The sequence below is a fragment of the Chrysemys picta genome, chromosome 15, assembly GCF_011386835.1.
Source record: "Chrysemys picta bellii isolate R12L10 chromosome 15, ASM1138683v2, whole genome shotgun sequence".
NCBI lineage: Eukaryota > Metazoa > Chordata > Testudines > Emydidae > Chrysemys > Chrysemys picta.
Genome location: NC_088805.1, coordinates 25,602,512 through 25,629,094, shown reverse-complemented (window position 1 = coordinate 25,629,094; position 26,583 = coordinate 25,602,512). Strand labels below are relative to the sequence as shown.

At 49.4% G+C, this 26,583-nt stretch overlaps 1 protein-coding gene across 35 annotated transcripts in view; it reads right to left on the bottom strand.

The window, feature by feature from the left end:
- The window catches only part of NCOR2 (nuclear receptor corepressor 2), a 395,046-nt gene that overhangs the window by 126,914 nt on the left and 241,549 nt on the right, over positions 1-26,583 (bottom strand). For 21 of the 35 annotated variants that reach the window (XM_065568668.1, XM_065568687.1, XM_065568672.1 and 18 more), the window contains 4 exons: positions 23,861-23,927; positions 8,099-8,286; positions 5,894-5,987; positions 2,789-2,967 (listed from right to left, as the gene is read on the bottom strand). In XM_065568668.1, the coding sequence (XP_065424740.1) occupies positions 2,789-2,967; positions 5,894-5,987; positions 8,099-8,286; positions 23,861-23,927 (528 nt within the window). The remainder of the gene's footprint in view (positions 1-2,788; positions 2,968-5,893; positions 5,988-8,098; positions 8,287-23,860; positions 23,928-26,583) is intronic. The other 14 variants (XM_065568677.1, XM_065568676.1, XM_065568680.1 and 11 more) reach the window with 3 other exon arrangements.

Sequence of the window (26,583 nt, the reverse complement as noted above, 5' to 3'; positions counted from 1 at the left end):
GGGCGATGGAGGCTTGGAGGGGCTTTTCCTCCTTTGCAGAACACACACGGTGTCAGCGGGCTATACCCCAACTGGAGCAGCTAATAGTGCCTCTGAGCGGCTGCACCTCCAGCGGGGAAGAGAACCTACGATGCAAAAAGCAACAGCTCCTCTAACTAACCCCACCTCTTTAACTAGTGGGACAGGACTGAAGAGTGTTTGGCCTGCAAGGGAAAAACAAACTGGTACATTGCCAAAGGAAAGCCAGCTTACCTATGGCTAAGGACTGTCTGTGTTTAAACAAAATACCTTGCCTGGGTCCCCCCGACAAAACTGCTCCCTTAGCCTCAGTGTAGTGGAACGCAGTGGAACGGGAATTCAACTGGGAGTTCAACACAATTGACCCTGGCCCAGAAGTGCCCCTGGCTGGATTTGTGCTGCTCCCAGAGTGAGCGGCTCTCTGACAGCAGACAGAACCCAGCATAGCACAAGTCAAACCGTCCTGAGGGCCTCCTGTGCAGTCACACATCTGATTCGGCGTTACGGGATCGGTAAAATCTCTGCCTCGGGAAAACTTTCTGTAGACAACAACTGCACAGTATGGGCTGGCTGCTCTCTCCGATGGAAGGCAGAGGTCTAAGAAGCCGAACGTTCTAATGAAACATACGTGAGGCTTGAAGTCCAGCTCCAGACCTTGGTTCAGCTACCGATTCTCTGTACGGCGTTGGGCAAGTCAGAACCTCCCTGCCTCAGTTTCCCTGAGCGTGTAAGGTCACTGGTTAACTCACAGGGGTGTTGTCAGGTTTGAACGATCAACGTCCGTACAAGGCTTCACAGACACAGAGCCTGATTCTGGTCTAACTGCACCGGCTTTATTATCCCAGCGTAACTGCTGACTTGGGTGGCGCTATTCCTGCTTTATACATGCTGAAGTGAGACTAGAATCAGGACTCAGACTGCCCTAAGGATGGTCACTGTAATCAATGACTGCAGCAGAGCGGGAGCTAGTCAGAGCTGCAGCCAGCAGATGGCTTTCCCGGGGCAACAAGAGAACATAAATGGGGGCACTGAGCATGTGGGAGGTGGCTAGTGCGGAGGATGGAGCAGTGGGAACGCAGCGCTTGGAAGCTTACAATAAAAATCCCTTTAAACATTACCCATCTGCAGCTGCAGGCTGTTACATCACGTGTCCTAACGTGTGAATCTATACAAATATAATACCACACCCTGGAGAGCTCTTCTGTGGCGTGTGAGTAAAGGAGAAACTGAGATGTTAAAAAAGAATCGGAGACACACTAACAAAGTGGGATCACATCACAGATCTGAGGCTGTTTGTCGTGTACTAAACGTATAAACAAATGGCTGATCAAGGAACTTGGTTTTGCTGCAGTTTTATAAATATGCATGACTCTTCATATTCAGAGCAATGCAAACAACAATATGCCTCTTCAAAGTCAGCACTCGCAAGGCTGCTAACACTCAGACAGACTTCTGGTACCATGGGGGAGTTGTGCTTTCAAAGGGACTCTGATTGTCTTCAGGCAGGGCCATACTTCCATGCTGTGTTCTTTAAGGCAGGAATTGGTTTTTCCATGGTGCATCTGCACAGCACAATAAGGGCAAACTGGGGCTTCTAGTTGTAATCACGATAACAACAATAGAACAACAACGTAACACTCTACTTCTCTACTGGCACTACACAAGGCCAAGTTTGGAGTTGCTCAGAGGTCTGCGTAAAATAAAGCAACCTGAACCTTTGTCCAACTTGAACGGAACTGGAATCTGCCTAAAGTTCTGAGTAAGTCTGGTTAAACTGATCCCAGGACAAGTTGCAAGGGTTACCTATTTTTATCTGAGTGTGTCGGTGATGAACGACTGCAGGACCCAGGGTCCCATTCAGTTTCATGGGTTGGAGAGATTGAAGTCAGGTCAAGCTGAGTTTTGTCAATGTCTGTAAATTGTATTGTACGTGCGGCTTGCACTTTGGATGGCCCACCCTGACAAAAATGAAACCATCGTGCATGGACAATGCAACAGTCATGCATGGAATCTTCTAGCGTCATTAACCAGGCCTGATCCTTGCATTTTCCTTACATTTTACTTTAAATAATTAACCCATGCATCATTCCAGGTGCAATATTGCAGTTTTGATGGCCTGGGAGACACAATATATTTAAAAAGGCTAATAATACAGGGTCTTTGCAATTGCTTGCTTCAGTTGCGTGTGGAAGTAACAACTATGAGGAAGGCCATCAAAGGTATTCCTGACAAGGAGAAAACCAGGACAGACTGGAAGTCTCCAAAGAACCTCTCCAGATAAGGCTTGAGATGAGATGAGCCCAGTGACCTTGTCTAGTTCAAAGTATGCATTTCCCCTTTCGTAAGCAGGGTGTCTATTCCAATGGCTCCCCATACCAAACCAAACCTTTAGATCGGCTTCTCTTGGGCATATTCTGGCTTGTACCTTGGTCCTTTTTTCTAGGTTCAGTCTCACCCAAGTTATCAGACTGCCTGGCACAGATACCACCATTTAGAGTTTTTCTAAAAAACCTTTGTGATTCACCAGTCATTGCGATCTACAGCCCAGCAGCCATTCAAGCTACTGCAAGGAATTCAGCTTCCAAAACACACTGCCGTGCAGGCACTGGTAACCAGGGTGTCATCACAGAATCTACCATTGCTTTCCACTACCACCATATTGCCGGTGCAACCCAGGGCCCAGTACTCAAGTCATTATCCAGCCCGTACGCCACGCTTCCCAACACCCGATTCCCATTGGCTATGGTCAGCCACTTCTCAGTCCACTCACTTTTCCCGAAAGGTCTCCTTCTCCTGTTCGCTCCACATGTTCATCACCTGCCGGTCTTTATACACCTTCATGGGGTCGTCCATCAGGCCGTTCATGTTGATGAATTTAATGCGCTGCTGGTCAGCATCGTATAGCATGGGGGGGATGACGGCTAGCTGGCGCATCTGCTTCTCCAGGTTCTTTGGGAAAGAAAGCGAAGGGGACAGTTCTCATCAGCATCACAGAGCCCAGGGGAGAATTAGAGGGGACAGATGTTCATAGGGAAAGGACAGGCTGTGGGACAGGAGACTTTAAAGGCAAGCACTAGACAACTTTATTGCTGGAGTAACCCTAAATTAAATATTGAAAGAAGCTGTCACCCTCAGCAGGGAAATAGTTAATCTTCCCTTTGGAAATAAAAGGCTCTTGAGACACATTGTAAAAATGTTTTACCCAAGGAAACCAACCCCTGTGCGCACAGCTAGAGACAGGCAAAATCAGGGATCGCTGGGGGTTTGTAAGCCCTTGTCAGTCAGGTCTGGGTTTTGCAAAATCACACAAAGAGTGGCTCAAATCTCAACTGCACAGTTTGGATGTAAGCAGGAGTGGGTCCAGTTCTGCAAATATCTTGGTCTGAATGTTATTTTGCAAATGGGGAGGAGGGCTGAAAGGGTCGGGGGGTGGAAAGATGGGTCTGGAGCCAGTCTCATTTCATGGGAATTTTTTGTTTTTATGAAAACTTCCCTAACACCCTCCTCCACTTCCCTTCTGCTCTCAGTGTGGTTTGAAACTCAAACGGGCAGTGTCTCCAAAGCACTGGGGAGGCAATAACTGAATGGACTTCTCCACACAACTCTCAATTCTTAGACTCTGTATTTGCTACTAAGTGGGTCTAATTTCCACTCGGTAAACACACAATCTATAGTCAGGTTCACGTCTGACATTCACCCAAAGGCCACTTCGTCCATTCACAGCACATCCCAACAACCATTTCTTATTGCCACATTAGATGTTTAAACAAACAGCAGATTCTCCGCTTTGCCACCGAAAGTGACAGCCTCTTGCTGTGCCGTGATCCTTTTCCCCCCTCACTGTTAAACACTTTGGGGCAGATTCTGATGCCCTTACTCTAATTTATTAATGGCAGCAAAATTCACGAGTAGTCCCTATTGACTTCAGTGGAGCTCTTCCCGGTGTCAAACCCGAACCCAATGTGAGTAAGGATCTCAGAATCTGGCCCTCGTTGATTAAGGACCGGGGAAGCCCAGCTCTGGAGTGGCATGTTCTGATCTTGATTTGTAACCAGCTGTCAATATTTCAGAGAATGCTGAACTTCTAAGACTTCAGAGAATTGTAAACCTAGCCAGAGTCTCTTACTCTGCAAAGAGTCTTGATGCTTCACTATCAAATTCACGCACAAACTCCACATCCTAGCATGGAAGATGATGGGAGTACATGCCGGTCCAAAGAGCAGTAATTACAGCTGTCTGGCATGGCACTCTGACTGACACAAAGTCGCTTCCTCTTAGCCTCCCACATCCTCAGACTCCACAGCAACGCCTCTCACTCTCGCAACATCTTTGATGACATTCAAAATGCTTATAGCTCTCCAGGATGTTCTCTTAATGAGAGGATAGGGCCAGTTCTCACGGAGTGAGTGGGTTGGCCAGGACAAACAGAGGCTGACCAACAAAATTTAATGAGCAGAGCCGTGACATGTAACGACATCATTAGCACCAGTTAAGTTCACGATGGACCGGCCCCAAATGAGCAGCATTGAAGCAGATCTCTGATCTGTTTGGTGCTGGTCTCAGGCAACGGCTGAGGATCTATCTACGGCCAAGTCGACACTAAAACGTTAGGTGAACCTGGCGATCTTGCTCAGGGGTGTGAAAACTCCACCCCCGAGTGAGGCAGTGACGCTGACCTACCCCCTGGGACACCCTGCGCTAGGTTGATGGAAGAATTAGTCATTGGCCTGGCTACTGCCTCTTGGGGAGGTGGATTAAGTGCAGCAGAACCCCTCCCGTTGCTGTAGGGAACGTCTACACCGAAACGCTGCAGCTGGGCCGCTGTCCCGGCTTCAGTATAGACGGAGCCCAAGCTTGGTGGAATGGCATAATGCACATCCCAGCTGTTTGCTCCGTCTCGCTCCTCTGCAGAAATGTTCTCTACAATGGAGCACTAGCGACCACCCTTTGCTATGGGCCCACTCGCTGAGTACTTTAGTTCCTGGAGATCAGTGCCAGGAAGCGCATCGGGCCCCCTCTGTGAAGAACGATTTGAAGCATGGTGCCTATCTGTCCCCGCCTCTGAGAACTAAGCTCATGGGTCAGCCTCTAACTTGGTCAAAGCAAACTCCCTCCCAGCCAAAGGCACAGCAAGTGCATGCAGCAAACAGCTCAGCTATTGCTGGGCAGCAGTTGCTGTCTCTTCCCAAGCACGAACCCATTCTCGACAGTTTGCGATCAGAGCCAGCCAAGCGGAACCCTCGTAAAACCAGATTCAGGAGAAGCCAAAGTTGCTGGGACATCCTGAGAGGATCAGAGCACTCAGAGAGTCAATCTGACTGGCTGATGTACAAACCATTCATCCCATTGGAATCCCATTCGGGAAACAGCATGTCCCATTAAAATATTATCCAGAAGCCTGTGCTGTTGTGGGGTTCTGTTCCCCCACTCCCTATTTCAGTTTAAAAGAGTAACCTGTTTGTAGGAATGACGATCGGCTGGAGTTGATGGCCTGAGATGCATGAGAGTGCAAAAAATGCCCTGCCACCTTGACGGTTATTTCATTACTTGAATTCCTCTAAAAGATCCCGCTGCTTCCCAGCAACGAGGATGGGAAGGGAGATGAGGTCAACACTGAGGGGCGCTCCAATGGGCTGCTGCTTGCTCTCAGATTCTGCCAACACTCCCAAGCCCTGCTCAGGGTCCTGTCAGAAGCGTCAGGGAATTACATTCTGCGCATGACAATGTTTACTAAACACAGCCTGGCCTGGCGTTCATTGAATTCGGCACCAGCTCCACTGTCGGGGTCTGTTGTGACTGCACTGAGTTCCCCAGAAGGAAAGGGGAATGGGGCGGGTGGGGAAAAAAGGAAGGAGAAACAGCGACCTGGTCTCACCTCTTGTTCCGAGAGCCCATCAATAATTTCTGACACCTCGTGTTCGCTGCGTGCGGCCGACATGGAGAGACCACTGCCCCTCTGTCCTACCCTGCTGGGAAATGGCAATGAAACACTGAAAAATGTACGCCCCGTCTTGTACTTGGCACCGCGCCACCATCATTTCCCGGGACTCCTCGCATCCGAAAGGCGGCGCAGTCAAAACAGGAAACAGCCTGCCTTGGAGGCGAGAGGGAAGGGATTGCACACGTGGCTCAGAGCTGCCTGACTGCAAAGCCGTTCTGCGGCTGTCTGTTTAACTCCAAAACTCACCTACACTAGCAGCATGCTCAGAAACTCCACGTTTCAGAGCTGACCCAGGTTAAAAAAAAAATCCATAGGCTCCAAACGTGTAAACTCTCACTCCTGGGTGTAGTGCTTCCTACCACGAGCAGCTCCACTGATTCCACTGGAGCAGTCTCAGCAGTGAGCACCACACCCAACCGCAAGCATTTGTAGGATCGGGGCCTACAATTAAAGAAAATCAAACCAAACCCAACACATGTCCTTCCCTGTGTCTACCTTGAGACTCAGGGCTTGTCTACACTGCAAAGTTGTCAACAACACTTTTGTCTTTCACAGGTACTTAAAAAAGCCCTCCCCGTGAAAGACAAAAGTTTTGCTGACGCAAGTGGCAGTGTGAACACGGCTTTGTCGGCAGGAGCACTCTCCTGCCAACAAAGCTAACGCCGCTCGTGGTGCTGGAAGTATTTTGTCGGCAAAAGTGCCGACAAAGTACCGAAAAAGAGCGTTGACTCACGCTGACTTTTAGCGACGAGGCTGTGTCGACACAGCCTTGTCACTAAAAGCTGCGTGGTGTAGACAAGCCCTTAGCGTGCGGCAAGCCAGGGGGTAAATCTGCAGCATGCTAGGGAACGTGTGTCAAAGCGTGCTAGGGAATTTCCAGTGCGCAGGAGCAGTGTCCACCAGGCGACGTAGGGCCAGGCAGGCTACTGGGCTGTGCATTCACACCCTGGCTTGCCACATGCGGCATCTCCAAGTAGATAAGCCTTTCGATTAACTCTAGGAATATTTACAATCCATATGACTTTACACCACAGTTTGGTATTTCATTCATCCTGAACACTGCAATAAACCAGTCAGTGTTTCACTTCTGCTTCTGCTCAGCTCCAGGTCATCTTGCCCACTGCAGTTGTGATTGGGCTGCAAATGCTGCAGGGAAGTGTTTAGACCCAGACAAAGAAAGCTTCCATTAACAATGTTTTTTGAAAAACCTGCCTGTTAATAGTAGATTTTTTTTTAAACGCTTTTTTTTTTTTTTAAAGCAGCTACGATCTAAACATGGGGTCTAAACTCACAAATAAGAGCCTAGGCTCTGTCCAACTACACACATTTTTAGAAAAGCTAAAGACGAAGAAGCTGTAGGGTGGGACTTTTACAAGTGCCCAACTCTGCTCGCACTGAGGTCAATGGTAAAAGTCCCACGGACTATGGCACCACACTAAACAGTCTGGGTCCTGACTTGCTAAGGCTTCTTGAGCCAACAACCGCCTGCTCAGCCGCTCCTCCTTTCGCTCTGGAACAGCCTCACCTTCAGAGTGCTTCTGAAGAGGAGGTGAGTTGAGGAGAGGTAAATGAGCTGTGGGGATGGGAGTGGTGGTGGACAATGCTGATCATATGAATGGAGCGAGAGAGCAACACCTTTAACACCTTCAGATCCTTTGCAATCGTTTCTACACGTTCTGCAGACGCTTGGCCTCTGTGCACATACCTAGATCAAAGCCTAGATATGTTTTTAACGATCTACATGACTAAATAATTAGACTGGGTCCGTCCACCTTGATTTGAGCCTCCTAGTATGGAGCTAGGTATACCCTCTCCCAGTCAGATGTTCAGAGTGAGGAACTAACCCCATGCGTTATGATGTGGCCAGCCAGGAAATTAACAACACAGGAAAAATTGAGATCTGGATTCTTAAAATTCCTCCTCCTCTGTAGATAGTCTGAGCTAGGCTGATCCCCCTTGGGGAGAAAGCAGCCAAGTTATTTGTTCATGGGGCTCTGTGGTTTGTGCATCTAACAGTTATTCCATTGCAGGAGAAGGAGGGGGCTTGTTTACCCGGGAGCCACCCCCAGCCATCTAAAACCATCTTTGAACCCGAGCCCCCTACAGGCAAAGGAGAAAGGCTGCCTAGCCTCTTCCTACCGCTTCTCCTCTAACCTCTGCATGCGCTCCTGCAGTTCCCGCTGCTTCCGGATCTCTGGGAACTGCTTCTCATAGTACTCCCGCACTTTGCTCTCCTTGGCACGGCGCCGGGGGTTATTTTCAATGCGCTCCACTTTCTTTTCCCAGGCTTCCATCAGCTGGTCATACCGCTGGCAAAACTTCTGTTCCTGAAAGGGCAAGTGAGAGGGGGAGATCAGAAAACGACCCCAGACAGAGCAGCTCCCTCAAGCCCTTCCCTCGACGGCTCGTCGGGCTGAACAGCAGCCAAGCGGCTGAGAACAGTAGCGGGGTTTGTTAGGATAAGTTGCACAGGGCTGGGGACCAGAAAGAACGAGGAAGCTCAAATCAAGTGTTCTTAACAGAGGGGATTTTGTTCTTCAAGTTGGAAAACGTCCATGATGTCCTTGTCCTAAAGGTCCCTCTCTGAGTGGGACTTTGCTTTTCGAAAGCACTGAGTATCTCCAAACATTTCACACACATCCATTCATTAATCAAAACCCCCACCACCCCCTCCCCAACAAGGCAGATACGGTTCTGCTAGGAGATATGGGAGAAGATACATGTAAGGAAACTGAGGCACCCAGAGAAGACAATGAGCTCGCCAAAGGACACAAAGCGGGAGTAGAATCCCCACGTCGCTGATCTAATCACTGGATGACATTTCCTCCTGTAGACTGTTACTCTCAAGAAGGATTTCCCCCTGCTTCAGTCACTGTCTTTATCAGCAGAGTTTAAGAACATCTGATTACAAGGACAACGCAGGCACTTTGGGTAAGTCTACACTGCAATCAGAGGTGTCCTTGCAGCTTAGGCAGGCAGGCAGGCATACCACGCTAGCTTTCATCTAGCCAGCATGGCTATACATATCACAAGCTGTCCAAGTGCACCTGGAACCCTGCGTCCATACTTGCATGGCCAGCCTGCACCAGGGTCCATGCCACCATGTCTCCGCTGCTATTTTTAGCTCTCCAGGTGCAGGTATAGCTAGCGCAGTTACGCCTGTCCGAGCTACAACCACCCCTCCGATTGCAGTGTAAACATGTCCTAACTACTGATGCTGGAACTAGCCCTTCCGACCAGAATGATGAAGCAAGGGCCCCGTTTTCCAGACACCGGGCTCCATTCTCCTCTTTGTTTCACTACTTTTACCCCAGTGTCATTCTATTTGCTTCAGCGGAGTTCCTTCCGATTCACACCTGCATAGGAGAGAGGAGAATGAGGCCAGCAGCCATGATTTTCTGCGTGCACAAGGCTGCATGCGTACAGAGGGGAAGGTCAGCCAATGGCTAGGGAGCTAACTCATCATGCGGGAGACCCAGGTTCAATTCCTTGCTGTGCCACAGTCTCCCTGGGTGACCTTGAGCAAGTCACTTCATCTTCTTGTCCCTAAAATTCCTCCTCTGTACAATGGGGACAAATACCCTGCCCCACCTCGCAGAGGTGCTGTGAGGATAGGCAATCAGATACTAAGGAGACGGGGCCAGATAAGCACCTACGGCAGGTGGGCAGATGTACATGCAAAATGATTCTGTGAGTAGAACCATGTACACAAAAAAACAGAAGCTCCTTTGAAAATGTAGTCTAAGATCAATGCCTGCTGTCAGGTGTGTGCTAGCGCCTCCCACTGAAGGCTTTGGAAGCTGCAAATCCATAACATGGTTGGAGTCCGTTCTAGAACAGCAAGGTGAGAGGGAAGGAAAAAATTCACCAAGAAATCCCAACCGCATTATCACCACCATCGCTATCCGCATTCAAGTAGCGCTAGAGGCCCCAAATGAAATTCGATCCCTATTGTGCGGACACTGTGAAAACACTCCCCGAAGGCTATTGAAATCCCTTTGCGCCAGCCCCACGAGAGGCGGTCCCAGACCCGAAGAGCCTGCAACCTAAACAGACAAGACACGCAAAGGGCACGAGGAAAACAGAGACACGAGATTTCAACTGCACTACGGTCAAGGCTTAAAGCATTTTGTTTCAGAAAAGAATCGCCCCAACCCACAAGTACCTCTAAGTAATTCCCAGTTGAAGGAGAACAGCACTCGAGTGAACACAGCAAAATTAATGGAACTTCAGTGCCAAAGCTGCTGCAAACAGTCTCCGGGGAGAAGGAGCAGAATATGGCTGGTTTCTCCCGTGGTAGGTTAGAGCATCTCAAAAAATACCCAATACTACCAAAACTGATCAATACTAAGAGTCCTGCTATTTCCACAAACATTTCATGGTGATTTTTCTTGAGCCTTCTACGCCCTGGTGCACTCAATCAGGAAAGATGAGAAGGGGAGAAAAAAAAATATACCAGAGAGGAAAAAAACAATCCATAAGAGCTGTTCCTGAGGGAACAGAGACAACCTTTTGCATCCCGATATGAAAGAGCAAACTAGAAGTGTCAGCACTAGGTGCTGGCAGGCTTCCCTGCACACACACACACACACACACACACACTTTTCAGAATTGGGGGACATTTCTTTAGAAGCCCTGCCTGAAACAAGGAGGCAAATTGGATTCTCATAATGGCTGGTGGTTTTTCTTTAATAATTAGCACACTCAACTCCTGTACAATGCTTTCAGTCTTCAAAATCCTTCACCAATGTCAGCTGAGGTTTTGGTGAATTCAAGTGCTGCCTATGGACCACAGCCCTCTCTCTCTACAGAGCACGGAGCCTGGGATTCTCTGGTACGATCTGGTCACATGGAGCCACTCACACGGTGCAAACTCTGGCCACAAATGACCCGTGGAGAATTCCCCTGGCTGACAAACACCTTACTGGCATAAAGCCAAACATGACTCCTTCCCCAGCACCACACATTGTAGGGATGTGGTGGGAAAGGGAGCTCAACCAATTCTTCAGTAGAGGTTGTGCTAAGTTAGAGGCAACAGGGAGGTGGAATTCGGGCACAGGGGAAAATTGAGTCCAGGAGTGTGCAGCGTTCGGCGTGTCAGTGCAGACATCCCAACCCAGTCTCACGCCATACCCCAAACCTGACATGGGGGACCACCTCTAGATGGGGTCCCCACTCAGCCTCTCTGAGCCACAGAATCCAGGGCCTCTCCATGAAAGCTATCAACATGGGGAGCACCAATTTAGATGGGTTTTACTGCAATGTGGACAGCAGCCCACTGGGAAGTGGGCTAAGACAACCAAGGTGTTACACATTAAGTCCTCTTAGTATTTGTTGAGATATTGCTGGACTGCATCCTGACTGGAAATAACCTGCCTGCCCCAGAGCTCCACCAATTCTTCCATGCACATTCCCCATGAACCCACGTAGGATGTCCTAAGCATACAACTAAATCCAACCAATAGTAGGGATACAAAGTGATTCTACAAGCAGGGAGTCCGTGCATTCTGCTTCCTGTCCACTCCCAGCAAGGTCTCATTTGATGGCGGGGTGGGTTTCCCAAAAGACACAATGGAAGCCTGACTGCTTAGGACATTTATATACTCAACCAGATGGCAGGCTTGATCAGAGAACAGACCAACAGGAGAACTTCTGCTCCAGTGGGGGTGGGGAATCACAGAGGATGGAGATGAAATAGACCTGCTAGATTCTCGCCTCCAATGTATGATTTTTCCGTACTTTATATTCTCACCTGTGCTCTGCGCTGCCCAGTTTTAAATGACTCAAGCAATGATTGGTAGGTCTTTTACAACTCTAATGTCTAAGGGTCATTTCTTCTCTTGGAAGAAGAGACATTAGGAAAAACCTCCTAACTGGGAGAGTGGTTTTAAGCACTGGAATAAATTGCCTAGGGAGGTTGTGGAATCTCCATCAGTGGGGATTTTTAAGAGCAGGTTGGACAAACACCTGTCAGGGATGGTCTAGATAATACTTAATCCTGCTTGAGTGCAGGGGACTGGACTAGATGACCTCTCAAGGTCCCTTCCAGTGCTATTATTCTATGATTTGATTCTTCCCTTTAGGGATATAAATGTTCAATGGAGTAGATAGAACCATAGGAAATCCAGAAAACACAGTTCATCCCATTCCCTTCTGGCTCTGGTCAGTGTACACACACACACACACACACACACACACACCCAACATGCAGGAAGATTTGCCTGAGTAGCCTCCATTGTGCTCAGCCCATACACCAATGGGAAGGAACAGAACTGTAATTTAAAAGATTGCTCTTCTCTGGAAACTAAAAATACCGTTAGCAACACTAAAGCTCCTAACCAGGAAACCAAGGTAAGAGCGAAGGCGTTCAGGCCCGTTACCACATCTTCTTAGCAGCCAGAGAAGCTAACAATGAAACAGACCAGTCCAAGTGCAAGGGGGCGGGGGGTACTGACTGACAAACATGGCTTTGCAAGGACGGCGGGCCATATTCTGCCCCAAGTTACACTGGCATAAACCCAGAACAACTCCATGCGACTTCCTTCTGGCACAGCCATCATAGAGTCACAGATTCTAGGACTGGAAGGGACCTCGAGAGGTCATCGAGTCCAGTCCCCTGCCCTCATGGCAGGACCAAATACTGTCTAGACCATCCCTGATAGACATTTATCTAACCTACTCTTAAAGATCTCCAGAGATGGAGATTCCACAACCTCCCGAGGCAATTTATTCCAGTGTTTAACCACCCTGACAGTTAGGAACTTTTCCCTAATGGCCAACCTAGACCTCCCTTGCTGCAGTTTAAGCCCATTGCTTCTTGTTCTATCCTTAGAGGCTAAGGTGAACAAGTTTTCTCCCTCCTCCTTATGACACCCTTTTAGATACCTGAAAACTGCTATCATGTCCCCTCTCAGTCTTCTCTTTTCCAAACTAAACAAACCCAATTCTTTCAGCCTTCCTTCATAGGTCATGTTCTCTAGACTTTTAATCATTCTTGTTGCTCTTCTCTGGACCCTCTCCAATTTCTCCACATCTTTCTTGAAATGCGGTGCCCAGAACTGGACACAATACTCCAGTTGAGGCCTAACCAGCGCAGAGTAAGCATCACACTGTTGACTCATATTTAGCTTGTGGTCCACTATAACCCCTAGATCCCTTTTTGCCGTATCCTTCCTAGACAGTCTCTTCCCATTCTGTATGTGTGAAACTGATTTTGCCTTCCTAAGTGGAGCACTTTGCATTTGTCTTTGTTAAACTTCATCCTGTTTAACTCAAGACCATTTCTCCAATTTGTCCAGATCATTTTGAATTATGACCCTGTCCTCCAAAGCAGTTGCAATCCCTCCCAGTTTGGTATCATCTGCAAACTTAAGAAGCGTACTTTCTATGCCAATATCTAAGTCGTTGATGAAGATATTGAACAGAGCCGGTCCCAAAACAGACCCCTGCGGAACCCCACTTGTTATACCTTTCCAGCAGGATTGGGAACCATTAATAACTACTCTCTGAGTACGGTTATCCAGCCAGTTATGCATCCACCTTATAGTAGCCCCATCTAAATTGTATTTGCCTCGTTTATCAATAAGAATATCATGCGAGACCGTATCAAATGCCTTATCAAATCCTCCTGCCCATAGGGGCCCACCATCACCACCATATCCAAGCACCTCCCAAGTATTCTGGGTTTAGCCTCATAACGAACGCTGAAGTTTCCCTCCCATGAAAAGGCACCCCCTCCCTCCATGGGAGTAATGGTCTCTTGCATACTAAAGCCTAGGTCGCACCTTTAAGGCAGCGCCCTGAAAAGGGACCCTGTGTAAGCAGCGCCCCAGAGAGGGCACTGGGCCTCGGACACAATTTATTCCCTTCTGCCCTCTTGCTCTGGGTGGAGGCAGTAAGTTACTGCAGCCCATGGAACGCTGCAGCTTATTCCCACTGTTAGGCCTGGCCAGCCCGCCCCCTGCAGAAAGAACCAAGTGAGGAGCAGCGGCTGGCGCTGCACACTAGACCCACACCCGAGATTCAGGTAGGTCGTACTTGGCCACACCGTGGGTGGAGCCGTCCATATTTGGCTGGAGAAGGTAAGAATGCAGCCCAGCCGTAACCGAGCGCGCCCCCCGCCCCCAGCTAACCAGACGGGCCCCTCCAATGGTCATGCTTACATCCTTCATGCTGGGGTTCAAAGCAAACTCCAGTCCAAGTGAAGGCAACTGGGTTTGCCAGTGGGGATTTTCAGGTTTCATTCTGAGTGACACTAATCCACTCTAGGCCAAAAATTAGGAAGTGAAAGCAGATGTCACTTTGCCAAAATTCAATGGCCAACCCCAAATCCCCCCACCCCCTTGTGTCACTGAGTTCTCTGGACTGGAAAGAGCTTATCAGCAACTGATTTTTTTCATTAGTCATACTCCAGGTCACTGCATCCACACACCGCAAATCCAGATTTCAAAGAAATACAACCTCCTCTCCGTTAGCTTTGCCCCACTGCAGGAGGGAAGTCTGCAGCTGTCAACTTCGCCAGAGGTCTTATTCTCATCCAGTAACTCTCCTCCGAAAGAGGCCCGATTGAAAGCTTTTGATGTGAGTGGGAATCTTTCCATTGATTTCACTGTACTGTGGATCAGGCCCAAAACCTTGAGTGGGTTGCCATCTCCATGCTGCTGGATCATGCCATTTATACTGGACACATCCAACTCCGGTGTCCATCGTAAGGCAGTTTCAAAACGGGGGAACGCGGCCAAGTCACCCAGAGACAAACCCCGTCTCTGTTCCTATGACCCCACTCGTGTTGGTTATTGCCAGAAATGGCACCTCGGTGCTGTGAACATATGTTCGCTATGTAACCTGAGTCATGCTGCACGCACCAGCCTCGCACTGAAGAGTCTGCGTCCCTCCTGATAGGTAATCTGGATCTGGTGTAAGCGAATCCATCTCCTACTGGAGTCAACAGGAGCTGTGCCTGCTTACCCCAAGGCCTGATGTGACCTGCTTTGCTCCTCACATCATCAGGAATATTTCAGTTCCAGCACCCTGACTGCCAGCAATGACCGTGGGAAGCAGAAAGGACGCACAGCTCGTGCCTAGAAACTGGGTCGGGTGTGCCACATTGACAAGTTCAAAACTGCATGAAGTGACTTGAAAACTCAACTACTGGGACCCCAGAACCGGTTCACCTAATTCAGACAGCTGGCTCCCCAGGCAGGACTCTGCCATTTGATGTGTCCGGCTACAATGGAATAAAAGACCCATGGCATGGCTGCAGCTGGCCCAGGTCAGCTGACTTGGGCTCACGGGGCGAAAAATGCTGCGTAGGTGTTCGGGCTGGGGTCCGGGTTCTGGGACCCTTCCCCCCTCGTGTGGGCCCAGAGTTCAGGTGTCTACACAGCAGCTTTACAGCCCTGAAGCTCGAGCCAGCTGACCTAGGCCAGCCATGGGTGTTGAACTGCTGTGCAGATGTACACAAAAAGCCCAGGCCCAACTCCCGTGCTGTATAACTAATAACTCATCCGGGGAGTTCATCACTTCCACAGGGCCACTTCCCTGACCTGGATAACTGCACTCATTCTGGGAAGCAGGAGGGCGGCTACTGTACTAACTGAGACTTCCCACTTGACCGGAGCTGGAGTGAAGTGGCAGCTCCCCAGGCAGGATCTAGCTCCGAGCACAAGCAAGTGCCACCAGGGCCCACCTGGGCCAGGTGTTCAGCCACAGGGAAATGAAAGAGGATCCAAGCTGTAGCGCCCGATTCACTGGGCTGCAGATTCTGCTGTTTCAGTATCTCCGTATTCAGCGCTTTGAAACATTCAACTTTCATTTGGCACAAAACATTACTCTGCCTGCATCGCCCCTTCCCCGTACCACCCATTAGCTGATCTCTGAGCGGTGTGCCTCAGCCCGATTTCCAAACCCGTTACCTCGCAGCCCGAGAACAGGAATCCTGTTCTTTCGCTGCCTGAATGGTAGCATCTCCCACGTGGCCGGGAGCACAGAAGCCAACAACGCCCAGCTAAACCACAGCCTCCTTTGTCTCTCCCTAAAGTCCTTTCCTCACAAAATTCAGGAGTGTTGCCATTAACTCTTGCCATGGAGACAGGGACACTCAGACCTCACTGGTGCAGGAACCAAATTAGCGATCAACACAATCCAAAAGAGCCACCGTAGTGTGAATTCATTGTTGCATTTACTATTATGTATCTATAGAATTCTCACAGCAAAATGACCAAGTATTCTACAGCTGGTTAGTAACAAAGTAAAAGCATCCTGATTGGTTAATAATTACATCACACAGTAAAGAGCCGCAGGAGACACGTTCAAGAGCCACTTGTGGCTCCCAACCCTCAGCCTGAGTATCACTGCTCGACAAGCTGGAGAAGCAGCCCAAGACGGGCTATGGCCCAGATCCTCAAAGGTTCTTGGCACCTAACTCCCACTGATTTCCATGGGAATTAGGCACCCAAATACCTTTGAGGATCTGGGTCTAGATGCCCCAACACTGCCGGCCTCTATCATCGCTAATGTCCAGGAGTCTGGGATTCGCTCTTCTGGACGGCGTTTGAGATGGCAGGGACAGTCGAGAGGAACTGGCTTCCCAATCCCATGAGTCTCCCCATCAGCCAGGCCTGAAAGCAGGGTTAGAGTCAACCTCTTTGCCCTGCCCAATCCTGCCACCACCCCTGCATCGCCAACATCTCTAAGAGCTCTGTCTTTTCCTCTCCACCGATGAGGCCCAAATCCTTTGCAACCCCTCCTCTCTAGCCGCCGTGCTACTCACCTTGCTTCTTGCCAGCCTACCAGAGAGCTGCTGCTCACCCCCGTCCTCCCCAGTGGCTGCACCACCCATGGGGAGAGTCAACATCCCGAGCCTCGCTTTTAGAGCGCTGTACAGCGGCCTCCTCCACCTCTGCTCTGACTTCACCTTCTCAGTCCCCAAGCTGCTCCTAAGGCCTTGTCTGCACTGGGGATCTGCCTCCCTTGCAAACAGCGGGGGCCAGATGCCACATTGATGCATCAATGCGCAGAGACAGGCCAAGCTGTGGATTGCACCAATTCAGCCGACAGCTGCTTCAAGCAGGCGAAGCTGCTTGACCTGCCTGCGCTGGTGCAGTTAGCCCTGTGCCTGGCCCCTGAATGCTGAAACCCCCAGGGCAGGTTCAAGCCCAAACGTCCCTCCTCCATGGGCAGTGGAATCACTGCCCTCTCTTTATGGCTGTAGTGACCACCTGCTCTAACTGGCCCTTGTTCATTGGTCTTTTAAGCTGCAGCAGTTTATTCCAGTGCTCTCTAGCATTGCCTCTGGTTGGCCTCTTTGAAAGGTGGAATCAGTTGTGCACCTGTCAGTGACTTCCAGAGGGAGGTAGACCCCTTTGAAAAGCTCAGCCTAAAAACACAAAACCCAGTGGACCTGGATGTGGGCATGAGGCTCCCATGCACACCCAGGGCAGGAACTGGCCCATAGCAGAAGCCAGACCAAATTCAGTAGATCCTCTGTATTTACAGATATTGCCAAAGGTTTATAGTTCACATCACTTTCCTCACAAGAGTCGCCTATCAGAGAACATGGCTCCGTGGGATGTGTCAATGGGAAGAAAGACAGAAAAACAGACAGACAGAAAGCTATTGATGTTTCTATAGACTCCCATGCAAGCCCTGAGCAAAATCACTTGCTCTCAAGCTGCCAAGTTTCAGCCCAAGTGGTTTTTATGCTCCAGTTCTTATGCTGCTTTAAATGCAGTATTCGGGAGAGCTCGTTTAGTGTTCGGTGCCTTCTTTTGATCTCCCGTTACGCTACGTGAATCTCTCAAAGGAGGCCATAGAATCCAAATGAAGACCTGCAAAGTTAGCAGGAATCTGAAAGATTATAGCATTCCCTTGTCAGAGCAGTGGCTCGGCTGCAATGTGCGGCAGTAATGAAGGGGAGCATGGTTTGTTAGGTTAAATCACAGGTCGGCATTCCCCGGGGGTAGCACCAATGTAAAACCCAGCTGGGCCACTTGACTTTGGAAAGAAGTAAATCTGACTTGCATTGGATAATCAACTTCTTCCCATCCCTTTGCATTTAATGCAGATCAGATTTACTCCTTGTGAAAGGTGAACTTCTAGCATATTAATCATTTAAAGTAATGGAATAATACGACAATAAAACCCTATATCTGTTTGGTCTTTAGAGCATCAGATTTGATTCAGACAATGAAAAGCCGAAGTAAATTATTTGGGGCTAGCAAAAATTGACCCTGAAGTTAAAGGGGGAACAACAGTAATCAGCTCTTTGTATAGGCCTTGGCAAACATGACATATCCAGCGTTTCTTGGGATGTCAGGAAGTATCATTAATATACCCGTTCCACAGATGTGGAAACTGAGGCAGGGGGTTCATTGGCTTACTCCAGGCCCATCGGGAGACCAGTATCAGATTTTCTGGCTCCTACTTCTTCCATTGTCAAACCACACTCTCTCTCAAAATGCTGCACAATCAGGACAGGATGCTGTCCCAGGGTGGCTGGTCCTGTAAGAGGGGCTGGACTCAGCCTCACCTGTGACACACCAGCTCCCGCCCAGCTGAGACTGATCTGCCAGGGATCAGGGGATTATAAAAGCCAGCTTGCAGGCCAGCTGGGGAGAGCACTGCTGAGAGCAGACAGGCGCTGGCAGGAAACCCTAGTTCAAGGGGGGAGAACTACAGGAAGCAGGCTGGCTACTGTGTGAGGCCCTGGAGAAGGATATAACTCTGAGGCATGTGGCTTGCAGAATGGAAACCCATAAGGAATAGACAGGCCCCTGCAGACGACCCAGGGTTAGAGGGAAGGGACTCGTTTTCTGTGAAAGAAATAAAGAATAAAGGGCCTGAAGCAGACCCTGGACATGGCTTCGCTCCTTCCTGGGCTGAGGGGACAGGCCAGCAGCCTGCAATGCCAACCCACATAATGCAGGGCACAAGGGCTCAGCACACGCCCTGCATCTGCCACAACGTGGCCTCTCTGTTTTCCGGGGGCCATCACGTCTCGTGCAGACTGGCAGGTTTGCCGCGTGCATACACATTCCGCACTGCTACCCAAGCCCTGCTGGGAGTGTCTTCCAGCATGACCACCTGCTTTTCCAAATCTAAAAAGGAAGCCAGCCCTTCCAGAGCCGAGTAACACAAACGTGCCATCGCTGGGTCATGGGGGACACGGTCCCTCGGCCAGACCCTGTCAGTCCATCACATCCCAGCTTTCAAACGGGACAGTCCCAGCTGGTCAAAGCGGCACGTCGCTCTCTGAAATAGGCAAAGCCTCTGGATCCCAGGCTGCAGTCTGGGAAGTGGGACGGTCCCCGGGATCCCTGGCTTCCCTCCACACACGATTGGTCGCAAGGAAGTGATAAAGGCAGGACGTGTCTAGCTGAATGCGGGTCCCAGCTTGAGGCAGGCAAAGATGCTGTTTAGGAGTCCGTCTGCAGAGAGCCGCCACATTCTGTTCTCCTGTTTCTCTGTCCCCGCTGCCCTTTCCCTCTATTGCTCCCTTTTCTGTCTCCTCCCTTCCTTCTCCTACTGCCTCCACAGAGGTGATGGGATTCTCCCCGGCCACGCTGAAGCACAGCCAGCGTGCGCTCTGCTCCGCACCCTACCCGTGCTGCTCACAGAGGCGCTCTCCGCGATGGCGCCCCCATGGGGCTGGTGTGGCACAGACACTCCTCTCCAGCAGAGTCAGCATGGTGCAGGAGCCCAGCATTGGGACCTTCCTGCTGTGTAGGGATGTGTAGGAGTTTTTTCGTTTCAAGAGCAGCTCACCTGGGAATTAAGGAAAAAGGGGGGAACCGGAGCAAAAATCGAAAGCTGTGAAACCAGCTCAGCGAGAAGCGGCTGGAAATCCGAACAGCCCCTGGCAGCACAGAGATTTCACAGCCGCTGCATTTCTGCACCTATCCTAGGGAGGCCACCTGGGCCAGACAGCAAGTAAACAAACAAGTCAAAATATGCAGGCAAATGAGGACGTGCTCCAAGGTTCCTTCTGCTGCCAAGAAGTCTGCCACGTTTTCCTGCCTTTACAGCTACGTGTTTGGGAAAAGGCTAAAAATAGCCCGTGAAGTTTAGCGCGCGGTGGCCTGAACGCTGGGATGCAGCTGGCTGCTGCTGCCTGTGGTTTCCCTGGAGAAAGAGCAAGGCTCTGACTCTTACCATTTAGGAAGGCAAAGGCTTCCTCTTCCGAAAAACAAACCGGATTATGCAGGACACTTGGAACCTGTGACCCCACCCAGCTGATGCTACACGAGGGCTGCCCAGAAAACATTCATTCTGCTTCACGAAAAACGTCGCAGTTACTAAAAGTTTTTGTTCACAACGGAGGGAAATGGAGACTTTTCCGAATCAGGGACTTGAATACGGGTCTTCGGCACCCCACGTGAGTGCGCTAGCCACCAAGCTAGAGTCAAATCTCCCCCCGTTGGAACTGTTCCACTTTGTACAAAGAATCAGCCATTCAGACTAAACAGAATACTCCAAATCAGGATCTGAACCCGGGTCTTCCCTATTCCAGGTAAGCACTGGGCTATTTTAGCCATTCTCTTTCTTTTATGCCCGCATGCACACACCCACCCTGGGCCTGATCCACCTGCGCGTGGAAATTTTCATCAGAACGGAGATGTTGCCACACACAGTTTTGATTTTGACAAACTGGCATTTTCCCACAAAAAAGAAGTCTTGTCAAAAAATTCCTGAGCCGCTCTAGGCTACCTTACTTCTCCCGTAACCTCCCATCTCCTGTGTGCGATACACAAACACACACCCTGCACCGCTTGTGGCCATTAAAGACCCCAAGGCACTGGTTCAGGGGGTCTCCAACTTCATTGCAGCACGACCCACTTCTGACAATGAAAATTACTACACGACCCCAGGAGGGGGGACCGAAGTCTGTGTGTGTGTGTGTGTGTGTGTGTGTGTGTGTGTGTGTGTGTATGTGTGTGTAAAGCCCAAGCGCTTCAGCCCTAGGCGGGGGACCTGTAACCTGAGCCCCACCACCTAGGGCTGCGGACTTTGGCTTTGGCCCTGGGTGGTTGGGCTCAGGCTTTGGCCCCAGGCAGTGGAGCTTGGGCTTCGTCCCCAGGCCCCAGCAATCTAACGCCAGACTTGGCGACCCCATTAAAATTGAGAACCGCTGCACTAGTTTATTGTGCATGAGCGGGGGGGGGGGGGGGGGGGGCGGGGAAGCTTAAGCTGACTATGTCTACACTACAAGCACTGCAGTAAGGCTGCTGGCACGTGGGGGATTCCTACAGCAACAGAAAGGCTTCTCCCATTGCTGTAGTAAATTCACCTCCTGAGCAACATACCTAGGTTGACCTACCTACATAGACCAGGCCTGAGGGGCAAAGCAATCTGCCCACAGTCACACAGCAGGTCAGTGGTAGTGCCAGGAATAGAACCCACGTCAGCTGAGTCCCAGTCCAGTGCTCTATCCACTAGGCCACACTGCCGATATACTGATGACACAGTTCAGTCACTAGCAAAACAGGCCAGATTAAAACCAGTGTCTGAGTGGTAAACAATGTATCCCTTTACCAGTCCCCTGGGCCATCCAATCCCCCGGCTGCACCAGGCGAATGCAATCAGTATCTAATGTAGAACTATGTCCACATCATGCTATTTGTCTAACGGTGATATATAAAAAGGTGCATGCATGTGAGTGAGAGACGAATGGAAACATTCGAGTACAGACAAGTGCTTTTAATTTCTTTTTTAAAGCATGTCTGCTATATGAAATAGGCAACTAGATGTGCCCATTTTGCAAAGAGAAACAGAGAATGCATTCACTTTGCAAATTCAGCAACAATATACTGCCTAGTCTACAAAAATCGGCAATACGCTTCCCCCTAAATTGAAAAATCCCCGTTCAAGGGCACGGAACAAACCGGGTGGCAGAAATTTACTGATTTCTTCATAATTGGCAATTTTTCTACAAGACACATTTTGGGTCCCATGCAGTTGCAGTAAAATAAAACTGCCCCTCCACCTCCTCACTACTTACAACAGAGTAACCTAGTCAAGATTTAGTACAATGGAGGGTATCTCATACCAGAAGCAACCCTGCTTAGTTCCTCTGTGCTTCCAACAAAACCACATACTGCTTTGCAAATGTTCTATTTTGAGGAAGAAAATATTGATGTTCTTCTCTCAAATGCAAAAACCATCAGTTATTCCAGGCAGTGTATTTGGGGAAGGAGGGTTATGAAGCAAAGAGCCAAATGACTTCAAGGTGAATTCCAACCCACATGAGAACTGCAGCTTTCCCTTTGGAATGCACATCCCGGGGCATCACAAAAGGTTTTTTAAAACACAGAAAAGAAAAAGCACGCGCCCTTAGTCACTGTCAGCCATGCTCTGATCACTGGCTCTGACACAGCTCCAGGAACAGCCCCTCAGAGCGCTGCTTTTACAGTCACAGCTTTAATACCACTTCCCCGATGTGGATTATTCAGAATTTTCCCAACTATCCCTCTCAGGTTCATGCAAACCTCCACTCCCACGGAAATTAACAAAACCTGCTAACCCTTCCACAAAAGAAACTAAATCCGACATTTCAGGCTTCCCCACAGAGGGTAGCTCAATAGTGTCTATATCCAAGTCTGCATTTCTAAATATTCTAATGCAGGGATCGGCAACCTTTGGCACGCCGCTCGCCAGGGGCTGGTTTATCTGCTGCATCTGCAGGTTCGGCCAATCGCGGCTCCCAGTGGCCGTGGTTCGCCGCTCCAGGCCAATGGGGGCTGCAGGAAGCAGCGCGGGCCGAGGGATGTGCTGGCCGCCGCTTCCCGCCGCCCCCGTTGGCCTGGAGTGGTGAACCGCAGCCACTGGGAGCCGCGATCGGCCGAACCTGCGGACGCGGCAGGTAAACAAACCGGCTCGACCCACCAGGGGGCTTACCCTGGTGAGCCGCGTGCCAAAGGTTGCCAATCCCTGTTCTAATGTGAAAGTCCATTGCAACATATAACTTACATGGGGAAAAAAATACATGCCTCGCCTGTGAGACTAGATCATTTAGATTATTAAAACAAAAATTGTTTACAATCTGATTTGTACTTCCCAATCTGGGCTGTTTGTTTACTTTTGGCATTTCACCTAGTTTGGACAATGGATAATAGACTGGTCAGTTTCACTTTTGTTTCTAGGTTTCACTTTCCAGTGACCATGGAGCAGCACAATGAAGTTGTTGCGTTACTTTCCAGAGGCAATGCTATATGTCTCTTCACCCCCCTTATTTTAAATAAAACTGAAGTTTAGGTTTGTAACCATCTGACCGGGTCTCTTCAAAATCTCACCATAAAACCCACGTCTTTTCCATTAAGTAACGAAGAGTAACTTCCATGAAAAATGTGCAGTTCACCCTTAGACTGCTTTTCTTGCAACAGAACTGGACGGGGCGGTGTTTTTTGTTTTGTTTTAAACCATAAATTCCTAAAACGCAATTCTGTGGTCAGCTGGAAAGAGTGAGCTTAATCTTCATGCAATTTGTCTGCTGTGGAGTCAACATAAGCTTCACTCTTCTCTCAGGACCCCGACTACTTCCACCGAATAACAAATGTACTCCACAAACAGTCCCATTGAAATCAACGATGGACTCCACTATGGATAAACCAGGAGGCTATTTGCCTTTCCTGTGAATGGGGATACTTGTGAAGTAAGGTACTGCCGAGCTGTAGAATCGGGCCCTGGGTTAGTTGCATACAAGTTACTTTTATAATGGAGGCTGCTCCAACATGGAAAAGAGAGGGTCCTACAAGAAGGAAAAAACAAAGCAACAGGTGACATGTTAAGTACTAACCTGTCTGTGCTGGGATCCTTCCTTTTGCTTTCGACGTACAAGAGCTAAACATTGACTCTTCTATGCATCTGTTATGCGCATACAAAATAAGACTTAGGAACTTCACTTACCCACTGTTTACGAGCATGATTTCTCCTCTTAAAGTACAAAATTAACTTCTTCCGCATTGCCTGGTTTCTAAAGCAGAGAAAAGGGGGGGAAACATAACAGTCTGTTAAAATGCAAAGTCCTGCACACCCCTTCTGTTTTCCAATACCATGCAACAATTTCTACCTTAACTTTGAAATGACAGCAACTTCCGAGCGGCGGATGGGGCACCTACAACAACACAGCATATATGGACTTTACTGTCACTTTGGAGCAAAACGGAGGTGTTCCAGCAGTTCTCCTACGCAGACCAAAGTCTTTCCGAATGCTCCTTTGATAAGCTGCATGGTTTGCCTTGCAGTATGCACTTCACCTTGGGTTAGTCCTGTCACCCCAGCGCCTGATCCTACCAACATTTACACGTGTGTAACTTTACTCACTGATGTGTTTCCAGGGTCAGGGCCATAGATTCTAACTAACTTCACAAACTCCCTTAATCCTCCAAACATCTGCAACCAAGCGTACCGCTCACTACCACAAGTAGCCCCACAGATAACAAGTGCTCTATGTTATGTCAATAGCACTGCTCCCGGGAGCAAGCAATAGCCAGGATGGTGCATGTTGGAGGACCAGACCCTTCATTTTCCAAGCGATGAATGAAAGACAGCCACGTAACAGTACTGGCGTATTAGCGCCTATGGTATCTTACTGCCCCCACCCCCACGGTCCTGACTCAAAGCATTAACTACACAGCATCCCTGTGGTACAATTAAATGTTAGACGCAGTTTACAGCTGGAAAAACAGTAGCGCTCTGTGGAAGCTATGCCACAATTACAGGGCAATGGGATGTTTCTGCTACAATGCTCAGAAACGAAGGAGAGCAATGCTGACATTTAAATCGCCGGGTCAGGCTTCGGCAGGACTGAATCAGCAGCTGACGCCGCTCTTGGGTCCCAGCTCAGGAAGGTATTTAAGCATGTGCCCAACTTTCAGCGTGTGAATAACTCATTTATTTCCCTGGTTAACGTTAGGCATGTGCCGAAGCACCTAGCTGCAGCGGCCTGAGAGCTGGGGTTACTGCTGGCTGCAGACGGAGAGTGCTGCAACTTTCACATTGGGGAAGTTTTCTTTACTCTAGGCTTGATTTGCTTTTTCTGGAATGCTGCAGTTCTGCAGAGAGCTGCCAGAGACGTATGGATGTAATTACAGCTCAATGCAACCTCTCCCCACAGAGAGGTAAAGTGACTTTCCTAGGGTCATACAGCAAGCCAGTGGCACAGCTGGGATTAGAACCCTCAAGAGTTCCTGGTTTCCAGCCCAGGATTCAAACCAACAGGACCATGCTGCCTTTCCACTTACCTCTCGAAGAGAGCTTTAGGACAGCCACCTTCCTAGCCTAGGAAAGGCAGAGCTGCCTGGAACGCGTGCCTGACTAGCCAGCACACACATAGTGGGCTCGATTTTCTACCTACAGGATCCAAATGATCGGAAGTGACAGGACTAAACTGGTGGTTTCAAGGGAACACTGGATGCAAGGAAATCTCCCACCCCTTTTACTCCCTGGGAACCCTGTCCTGCAAAGGAGCAAGCAAATCAATTGAGTGAGCTCAGCACCTTGCAGAAGCTACTGAGTGCCATGCAGGATCAGGACCTCAACAGCAGCTATAAGGGATAAAGTAACCCATGCGGATTAAACCAATCTGCACTTTCAGCCAGACACGTCTCAGCCCCCTCTCCCCCCGCCCCCCCTTTTTTTTTTAAAGAGGTCCAAAATACCATGTAGAAAAGAAAAAGTCCCCACCCCAAGGATGGAGAGCTGAGGGGCTCGCAGAAGCCTGCGAAATGCTGGCTGAACGCAAGTGCTGAACTGTTTCAAACAAACACTTGCACTGCCCGTCGTTCTTGCAATAGAAACTTTTGGCAAAGAACAAAGATCAGGTGCGAGTGTGTTTGCAAAGAAGCCTCTGATCCCAATGAAAGCTGAGCTGCACGGTGCGTAATTACTAGCAGGAGCCTAAAGAGAGTCTCACCCACCCACCCACCCAGGAGTTCCCAAAATGAAACACACCCCGTGTTCTCATGGGGAAAAAATTACAAAACCGAGCAGCAGAGTGAATGGACTTTATTTTAAAAGAGATCGATAGCCCCTCAGGGACCCACAATACACACTGTGCCCTCTCGCCCCTGCCTCCACAATAGCTGGGCATAATCTGGCCCTCCTGCAGGAGCTGCATTACAGACACCGGATCCTTCTAAGCAGCATTTCTCCAAAACACAGGGAGCAGCCCAAGAGCTACCTAGCCAGATATGGGGATGGATGGATCATGGATGGATAAAAGAAGAGGTCGTCACCTTTATACAAAGAGTGCATAGAGTTGGATTTACTTTCTAGAGAAGAGGGGATGATAATGGAGATATCCTATCTCCTAGAACTGGAAGGGACCCTGAAAGGTCATCAAGTCCAGCCCCCTGCCTTCACTACCAGGACCAAGTACTGATTTTGCCCCAGATCCCTAAGTGGCCCCCGCAAGGATTGAACTCATAACCAAGGCCAATGCTCAAACCACTGAGCTATCCCCCCGCCAACAGAGCACGAGGTCCTAACAAAACACATTCTACCCTTTGCGGTTCAATCACCCACATTTGCTTTGGCTGCTTCTCAATTCCACTCCTGGCATTTATAGATTTTCTCCCTAGACTGTAAGCTCATTGGAGCAGGGGCTGTTCTTAAACCTGCCTGCAAAA